The sequence below is a fragment of the Abrus precatorius genome, unplaced genomic scaffold (assembly GCF_003935025.1).
Source record: "Abrus precatorius isolate BTA unplaced genomic scaffold, Abrus_2018 Scaffold10, whole genome shotgun sequence".
Lineage (NCBI taxonomy): Eukaryota > Viridiplantae > Streptophyta > Magnoliopsida > Fabales > Fabaceae > Abrus > Abrus precatorius.
Genome location: NW_020874292.1, coordinates 3,219,397 through 3,228,951, shown reverse-complemented (window position 1 = coordinate 3,228,951; position 9,555 = coordinate 3,219,397). Strand labels below are relative to the sequence as shown.

The following is a 9,555-nucleotide window of genomic DNA, read 5'->3' as shown; positions in this document are numbered from 1 at the left end:
TAGGTATATTTGTTAGTATTTGAATTTCACTCATTTTTCCTTATTTGATGCAAAATTGATATGTTCAATTGTTGCAACTAATACATGGCTAAAAGGAACCAATTTTAAACAAATTTTGTTGTAAAATGATTTAATTTTAAATAGATGTGTTGATGGTTATCAAAGATGCAAAGTGGTAAACTTATTGCACAATATAGATTGAGGAACACTCATACAAAATAACACATTTTTGCATTCTTTTCTCGACATAATTATACTACTTATATAATAGTCCTATGCAACATGTCAAATATGATTTTTGAAGAGTATTAAAAAAATTTCTAATTATTTAGACACATTTTTTTTCTTTGTATCTTAAAACCATTAAAATCAGTGAACACCTTCTTAGAGTCATAACAAATTATTCTTAGAGATTTTTGTGTTTTATGGAACAAGAGTTTGAATTCTTTTTTAAAGATCAAAGATCATTATAGCAAAAAAAAAATCCTTAATATTAGGTTTTTTTTTTTTTTTTATCTTAGCATATGAATTCCTTTATGATTTTAGTTTTCTGCTTTTCAGTTATGTATTTTTATCCATAATCCTTATGCAAATTACAAATAAATTTATCTATCAACAAATAATAAGAAAGGTATTGAAAAGTCCAAATAAATACTACATAGATTATGCAATATTTATTAAGATTAACAATTATTTAATGAATTTCTAGGATAAAACGAAACAAAAGATTAGGTGGACTAAACTAATCTTTCTTTCTCAATCGTTATTAAATTAAAATATTCATAGATGCTTTATGCTTTCTTTAATTGATATCTTACATGATCATTGTGAATGTTAATTTAGAAAAAAATATTAATATTACATGATCATTAAGTATTAATAGTGTTTGTATGAATGAGTGGTAATTACAAAGAAATCAGATTTAGAATTAAAACATAAAAATAATATAAAAGATTGAATGAGTAAATAAATATGTCTTAGGTTCCTCTTCTATAAGTTCAGGGAAGAAGTGTGTTTGTTACTTATTTTAAATTTCATTGATAATTGATTTATTTTTAAACATACTTAATATAAATTTCGTTATTCAAATAATTAAATCAAATTTTTTTTAATAATTGGAATCAATCTTTGTAAGATGATAATTCAATAACTTATTTTAGAACTCTTTATTATTTTTTAATTGGTACACTTGCCTATGAACAACAACCTTTCCCGATAATGTTTTAGGCAACTTTTCCATACTAAGCATGCTTCTAACTCTCTCCATAATAGTTCAATTCAACTTTTCTGCTACAAAGTTGTGTTGAGGTGTATGTGGTACTGTCTTTTCATGTTAAATGTCACATTACTTGTAATAGGCATTGAACTTCCTAGAAATATACTCTCCTTCGTTATCTAAACAAAAACACTTCAACTTCTTCTCTGTCTCACGTTCTATCATCGCATGAAATTGCTTGAAATTTTTAGTACAATCCTTAGTCCTTACAAAATACACCAAGACCTTTCTAGAATTATCATCAATAAAAGTTAGAAGAGACATGTTACCACCTAATGATTTTACCTCTAAGAGACTACATACATCACAGTGAATCAAACTTAGTAACTCTAATCTTTATACTAATGAGGAGCTAAAATAAATTTGTTGTTTATTGTACAAACAATGATTATAAGAATGGCTTGTTGTATCCTTAGTAGTGATTAATTTCTTCTTTATTAGGGTTGACAAACCATTTTCTTCTTTGGTGCCACAAATCCTTAGACTCTTATTCTATTACATTGATATTTTTTAAATTAATCTTTACTTGAGTTTTTTATAAGTTATTAGAAAGTTTGCCATGAACAACAACCATAACTCCTTTAAACATTTTTCATGTGTTATTATGGAAGCTATTTCTAAAACTTTATTTTTTAAAATATCTCTAAACACATACTTAATTCACATTAAATATAATAAAAATATATTTTATTAAGAAAAATATTTTTTATATTTAAAAATTTTAAATATGTATATATTTGTATTTATTATCATTAAAATATTTATCAATTAAAATAATTTTATATAACATTTTTATTGTTATTTTGATAAATATACCCATAAAATAAGTTAAATATTTATATAATTTTTTAACTTGTATAATTACTCAAGATAAAATTATATGTAATAAAATTTTATAAAAAATTATAACATATAATAATATCAATTTATTAAATTGCATAACTTATTATATTATACACGTAAAAGAAGTTATAATAATAATGCCAAAAAATTGAGGAAATTCCATGTTATTAATGATTTAGATAAATTATTTGGTTTCGTAATTTATTTTCGTTAGTCTTTTTATTTTGATTTAGTTAAATTGTAGAAACATTTATCACATTTTTATGGATTAAACCGATTTATTTATCCCCATAATTGATAAATAAGATTAAATTAAAATCAAATATAAATAATAAATAAAAAATTAAAAAATTAAAATTTAAACAAAAATAAAAAAAAAAATTAGAATACGTTAACATTAAATTATTAAAATATTAGTTTGGAAAAGATGAAGGCTCAACCGAATAGAAATATAAAAATTATATGAGACATAATATAAAAGTTAAAAAATTTAACAATTGTATTTAAACTATTTTTCAATTTAAAAATCGATTGTCAAAATTCGTTAAAAAAAAAAAATCCCTTAGCATGCGTCGATACCATACGACACCGTATACAAAAGGGTATGAAGGTAAAGTGCGTTGGAGATTCCGAACAACACAACGCTCTGTAACTTGGACACAAACCTTATTTGTTTCGTCATTCATTTTGTACTCACATTTGTGCACTGCACTGCCCCCAGTAACAATGGCCGCAAGTACTGCACCTAACTTGGAAGATGTTCCTTCCCTCGAGCTCATGTCTGAGCTTTTCCGTCGCATGAAGTGTGCCTCCAAGCCCGACAAGCGTCTCATTCTCGTTGGTATTTGTTTCCCCTTTCTCTCTCCCTTCAGATCCCAACTTTTCAATTCTGCACCTTTTTGCTTTTCAACGTTGCTAGGGTTTGCTTTCATGAATTTCTGTTTTTCACACACGTGTCTCGTTCTTTGAGGGTTTTTCCATGTTCAGAAAAATGCACCACATTCTTGCCTTCCTTTTGGTAATTTTCTTGGTTTACTTGATCGACACATGTTTTATGTTTTTGCTGGTTATCGTTCAACTGTGGCTAGATGATAGAGACTAGTAATGAATTTCTTATTGTGTGGTTAGATAACAATTTGGAAGTTTATAATTGTTTCCTACTGCAATTCTGGATATCTTTTAGCTGATTTTATGGTTTGTATGCAGTGAGACTTGAAAGACTTGCTGCAATGAAATAATTTTGCATAAATATTACTACGTGTCAGTTTTGTAAATATTCGTTTTTGTCTTTGCTTGATTATCATTTGAAATTAAACTCTTTATAAAAAAAACTTTTGCCTTGCACGCCACATTATATAATTACTGCTGGAATGTATGCTGGAATGTATTTCTCCTAAATCAATTGCTGTCTTTTTGTGTTGCTACGCTCTCTGCTTGCACGACAGACACATGAAGCACACTTTGTTGCTTCCCTAAACGTTCAAATTGAGCCAGTTTATGTTGTGAACTAGAAGTAGAAATGCAATGTGTGTTTTCTCCTGTTATGAATCAGGAGTTTCTTCTATTGCCATTCTTATTTCTATGATGATAGTCTTTAATTTGCAATTTAGGAACAGTGAAACTCATGACTAATTTCCTTGTTGAAGTTTCAAATTTAATGGACGAGTTAGTATTGTAAATTGCAATGTGATTTCTCCTTTACTACCATTGTAAGTTGAGGTGCTTTTGTTTCATAAACTAGCATTCAGATTATTTTACAAGAAATTGTAGTTTTCGAGTAGGGTTATGCTTCATAATCCATATAAGACTTGGTTATACAGTTAAGATATGAAACTTTTAGAATTACTATTATGTGTATGCTAAAGATTGAAAACACCAAGTGGGGTATAAACATTAAATATTGTTATGCAGGTCCACCAGGGTCAGGAAAAGGCACCCAGTCACCAATCATAAAGGATGAGTACTGTTTGTGCCACTTAGCTACTGGTGATATGTTAAGAGCGGCTGTGGCAGCTAAAACTCCTCTTGGTGTTAAGGCTAAAGAAGCTATGGATAAGGTAAGGTCTTTTGTATATCTTGCCTGAAGATTTGCTGTTTATATGTGAACTTTCTATAGGGATTGCTAACTTGGCGTTATGTTATAAATTTCAGGGAGAACTTGTTTCTGATGACTTAGTTGTTGGCATTATAGATGAAGCAATTAAGAAACCATCATGTCAAAAAGGTTTCATTCTTGATGGTTTTCCTAGAACTGTGGTTCAAGCACAGAAGGTTTAATACATTGGTGGATATTTGAGCTAAACGTGATGTTGTTCGCTGATATGCACACATACACTTGTTCATACTTGATGGTTTTCCTTTGCTTTGCAGCTTGATGAGATGCTGGAAAAGCAGGGAGTTAAAGTTGATAAGGTTCTCAATTTTGCAATTGATGATGCAATCCTTGAGGAGCGAATTACTGGCCGCTGGATACACCCATCTAGTGGCAGAACATACCATACCAAGTTTGCCCCTCCCAAGGTCCCTGGTGTTGATGATGTAAGTCTGCATCTGTATTTGTACAATGTTATTTGTGTAAATAGGATTAATTTTATAGATGCATTATTGAGAGTTAGTTAAAAGCTCCTGTTATCATTCAGAGTAGAAAAATAATGCTGAATTTGAGGCAGCACATTTAATTGTTTTCAGATTGTTTAATTCTTTGGGTAAAAGTGTTTTGAGTGCACTGCTGGTTTTAGTTGCTGACCATACTGATTTTCTCTGACAGTGGCTATCCTTTTGAGGAATAGTTGTGTTGCAACTTACATTGTCAAATTTGTTTTCCTTCTTAGGTTACTGGTGAACCTCTTATTCAGCGCAAGGATGACACTGCTGCTGTTCTTAAGTCAAGACTGGAGGCATTCCACAAACAAACTGAACCGGTATGATTTTGAATCAGAATGCATCTAGTAAAACTTGGAACTTTTTATATAAACTAGCGGTCAGCAAGCATTTGTTTTGTCCAATTCCTTGATGATGTCTTGTTTGGGGTAACTAATTTGGGATTAAAGCGGTTTTGGAGGGAAAAAAGTTGTTTCGTAGTTAAGCTAGTATGTTTAGCAAATCAGATGAAAATTTTAAAAATCTGTTCTTTAATGGTGAAAATAGCCGTTTCTTGTCCATCATCTTCCTGTGCATTATGATGGAAAACTTTGATTATATTTCTCTCAACTCTCTTCTTTCCATAAACCCTTTTCCTATGACAACAATTATTAACATTATTGACAAGTAACTTCATATCCTTTTTCATAGTGTACTATATAAAGTGATTTTTACACAATCCAATCAAAATTCATTATCTTAAAATTACCTTTCAGCAAAAGTTCCCAAACAGAAACAAATTCTATTCTAATTAATTATAACCATAATTTATTATAAACATAATCACAATAATCTATTTTTCACAGCCAATCTATTTAAAACAATAATCTATGTTTGATTTGAAGTTGATGTTAAGTTCGTTCCTCATCATTTGGCTCAATTTATCCCCTTTTCAATTTTAGATACATTGATACAAATTCTTCAGTTTAATTTTCTTAAGAGCACCTTATTTTTTTAGTTTTGTAAAATTTCATTTTTTTCTGTTTTCTGTTTTCTGTCTTTACTGTTATGGTCTACAATGAAAATTCGTTCACTGGATATGCAGGTTATTGATTACTATTCAAAGAAGGGCATTGTTGCTAATCTTCATGCCGAAAAGCCTCCCAAAGAGGTGACAACAGAAGTGGAGAAAGTGCTGTCTTCATAGAGTTCCTTTTTGTCCCTCAAATCCAGCTTGAAATGCAACTGTTTTGCCATTAAAAACCTTGTTTACTAATATGTTATTGGAAAAACATTCAGAAATCTGCTGACCTTTCAGCTTTTACTGATTTGTTTGGAAATGCAAATTGCCGGCTGTTCTCAAACACAAATTTGAAGAGTTACCTGGATGAAATAAAAGTTGAATCGAATTTAACTTACTTTGGACTGCACCAGTTTAATGGTTTTGCTTGAATGCCATCCCTTGACATTTGCTAGTTGGTTTGTACGTTTTGTAGTTTAGTTTAGACAGATTTTGACATCAAAACAATAGGTGGTGTGGACTCAAGGCAGCTTCAGAAAGTCATGATAAGGACAATTTATTTATTTAAATTCTTATTTTCTAATTAAACAAACAAATGTTTCGTTAACAAGTCAGTCAAAGACGCAATAGATTGCACCACGATTCTTTCTACACGCTATCTTTTTTTTAGTAGTCTGATAGCAAACCATTAATAAAACAAGTGTATGGTAAAAGGATTAAAAGAGGGGTAGGGGTCAGAAACAACTAACTAAATTAGTTGGAGGTGGATAGTAAGAGATTGTATATAAAAGGAAATATGAAAGGATAGAACGCATGAAAGGAACAGGATCATTGTAAGGTTGGAAAGAGTTCAGTCTCTCGAATATACTCGAACAGATAAACATCTTCATCTCTTTCTTGGTCACCTTGATCAAGTGACATTCTTGTTAATAAATACAATCTTTTGTTTTGTTTTCCATCTGTATTAAACTAGTTTTAATAACTAGATTAAAGCTCTACTTTCTTGGGCACAATTCATGGTGGGAACAAGAATGGAGGAATGTATAGAAGCATTAGATAGGAGTTTATCAGAGTTACGGCAACAAGGAGAAGAAGAGAGTGACATTCTTTAATTGAAGTTCGTATTTGCATCACTAAAAACAATGTTCAAGAAATCTTGCAGAGGCTAGGAGAGATTCAAGAAGGCTTACACCACAATTCAAATATGGATGCGGGAAGCGAAAACACTCAAAACAGGGGGGAAGAAGAGTACAGGGCAGAGAAGAATGACTGTTGGACAAAACTTGAAATTCTAATTTGAGGGAGATGCATATGGTTGGGTTACCAATATTGAAAGGTATTTTCAGTTATGTGGGGCGTTGGAAAGAGAACGCATGTCAGCCATCATGGTTGCACTAGAAGGAAGAGCACTAACTTGGTTTCAGTGTATCATGGGAGCAGTTTTCGCAAGCAATAATTCGGCGGTTCCAACCCTCAATGATGCAGAATCTATACGAAATCTTGCTAGGATTAAAACAAGAAAACACTACAAGAATATTGTGAACACTTTGAGATATATGTAGGGCCTCTAAGAATCACTGAACAAGAATATTTGAAGGAAATTTTTCTGAATAGTCTCAAAGAAAAGGTGAGGGCTAAATTAAAGTTACACTCGGTGGGATCTTTGGCAAAAATAATGGACATGGCACAGCTATTCAATGAAAAAAATCAAATAACCTTGAGGAAAGAAAGTGCAGGGAATATGGGAGGAGCAAAATGGGGAATCCATAACAGGAGTAATTTGGTTTCAAGTACATATGCAGGAGATTACAATGGCAAGCCAAAGAAACAACAGGAAATGGGGTTACTTGTGTTGAATCCATAACTTCCGCTAGTACAACTCTATCAACAAACCTTTGTTTTAGGTGTGATAGGAAATTTTCTCTAAGAATATATATTGATGACAATCACATCCGTGTTGTCGAATTAAAGACCTTGAATTAGATTGCACACAACAAAAAAAAGTAGAATTATTAGAGTAAAATTAGGAATTACGATAAGAAAAATAATAATAAAAACAAAAATAGAATAAAGATGAAGGATGACACCACAATCACAAGATTAATAAGTTAAAGGAACGATTGTCATAAAAGTCTTGATCTTTTGATAAGATCAAAGAAAATTGACTCATTCAAAAACTTAAAGTTACACGTTCTCATTAAAGTGTTTAATCTCAAATTGCATTAAAAACAAATTAAAAGTGTGTTTCAAGAAAGTATGTTAAGAACCAGATTTATAATAGTTTTATTTTTTCATTCTGCAACTCCATTTTGTTATGGGGTGTAAGTAACTCTGAGTTGTATTTGTATTTCATTTACAACACAAAAATTTGTGAATTCTTGTGAAGTAAACTCACCTCCTTGATCTATTCGCAAGACTTTAAGAAACAAGTTTACTTCCTTCTCAACATGGATTTTGAAGCTTTTAAAGATAGGCAAGGCTTCTGATTTATCTATTAAAAGATAAACCCACAGTTTTTTTTTTTTTTGCTATAATCATCAATAAAGGTAATTAGATACCTTTTGTTGTTGTTGCAGGTAGGCTTGATTGGTCGACAAATATCAACATGAACTAACTGCAAATTTTTAGTGGCTCTTCGTGTGCTCTTCTTTGGAAAGGAATTTTGCTACTACTTCTCCACTAAACAGTTCTTACATAGCTTCAAAGGAGATTTTATTAACAGCAAGTCATCCATCAAATTTTTCTGTTGAAGAATCTATAAGCCTTTATAGCTTAGGTGTCTATATTTGCAATGCCCAAGGTGCATTTCATTCTGTATGGTTTTGATGAAGCAAATGGATGGTATGGGATTAGATGTGGCATATAACATGAACATTTGATTTGTATTCCTCTTAGTTTCCATGATTAAGCTTTAATCAGGATGAAACACCTTGCACTTTTCTTGTTGAAATAAAATGGTGAGGCCTTTTTCTTACATTTGCTCAATACTAAGAAGATTAATTTTAAACTCTAGTACATAAAAACACCCCTGTAATGATCTACACATTTTCATTCACCTTTAATCGTATATTTCTTTTGCTTATTACAGCTATATTGGAATTATTATCAAGTTTCACATAGTCTTTGAAATTCTCATCAAAGAAGGAAAAATATTCCTCCTTTCCACACATATGATTGCTTTAGCTCGAGTCTAAAATCCATGTATCTTCCATGTTTCCTCCAGTAGTATTCAAATATGTTATGAACAAGACCTCTTCATGTGCTTCTACATCTATATAATTTTCCTCTTTTTCTTTGCTTGACATTCCCACTGAAAATGCCTAAGTTTGTGATAATTATAGCATTCCACCATAGCTTTGTTGAAGCATTCTCTACCTCTACCCTCTCCTTTTTCTCTACCTTGTCCATGTCCCCTACCTTCATGAACTGTCTTTAGTGCATGTTCTTCATCATCATTGAAACTCATATATTGCTCATGTACAAGCAAACTACTAGTATCTTTGGAATCCTTGATGGAATAAACAATATAATCAAACTTGGAAACCAGTGATTCTAAAATTTTTTCAACAACAGTGTCCCCTTTCTCCTCGCTATTAGCTTTCATCTTGTGAGCTATGGTAAGTGTTTGAGCAAAGTACTCATTCACAGACTCTTCTTCCTTCATGTGCAGAACTTCAAACTTCCTTTTGTAACGCTTGTAGGTAAGCATGCTTAACTCGTGTGGTTCCTTGATATTTTTGTTTCATAGAATCTTATATGTTATTTTTGTTGAGGATAGTCTCCAAGGTTGAACAATCTAATACCTGGAATATATAGTTCTTGGCTTTTAAATCCT

General features: G+C 31.1%; 1 protein-coding gene across 1 annotated transcript; it reads left to right on the top strand.

Annotated features, from left to right (window-relative positions):
- Positions 1-2,761: 2,761 nt before the first annotated feature.
- Positions 2,762-6,142, top strand: LOC113852549 (adenylate kinase 4). The gene is made up of 6 exons (XM_027482855.1): positions 2,762-2,960; positions 4,031-4,176; positions 4,271-4,390; positions 4,490-4,657; positions 4,951-5,040; positions 5,805-6,142. Exons 1-6 carry the CDS (start codon positions 2,846-2,848, stop codon positions 5,904-5,906), a joined length of 741 nt encoding a protein of 246 aa, XP_027338656.1. The 5' UTR covers positions 2,762-2,845; the 3' UTR covers positions 5,907-6,142.
- The last annotated feature ends 3,413 nt before the right edge of the window (positions 6,143-9,555 follow it).

Excerpts from the sequence above, each read along its gene's own strand:
- LOC113852549 (XM_027482855.1), top strand. The coding sequence starts at position 2,846 with ATGGCCGCAAGTACTGCACCTAACTTGGAAGATGTTCCTTCCCTCGAG. Across the intron at positions 4,391-4,489 it reads CTGTGGTTCAAGCACAGAAG|CTTGATGAGATGCTGGAAAA; the intron begins GTTTAATACATT and ends TTTGCTTTGCAG. Across the intron at positions 5,041-5,804 it reads TCCACAAACAAACTGAACCG|GTTATTGATTACTATTCAAA; the intron begins GTATGATTTTGA and ends CTGGATATGCAG.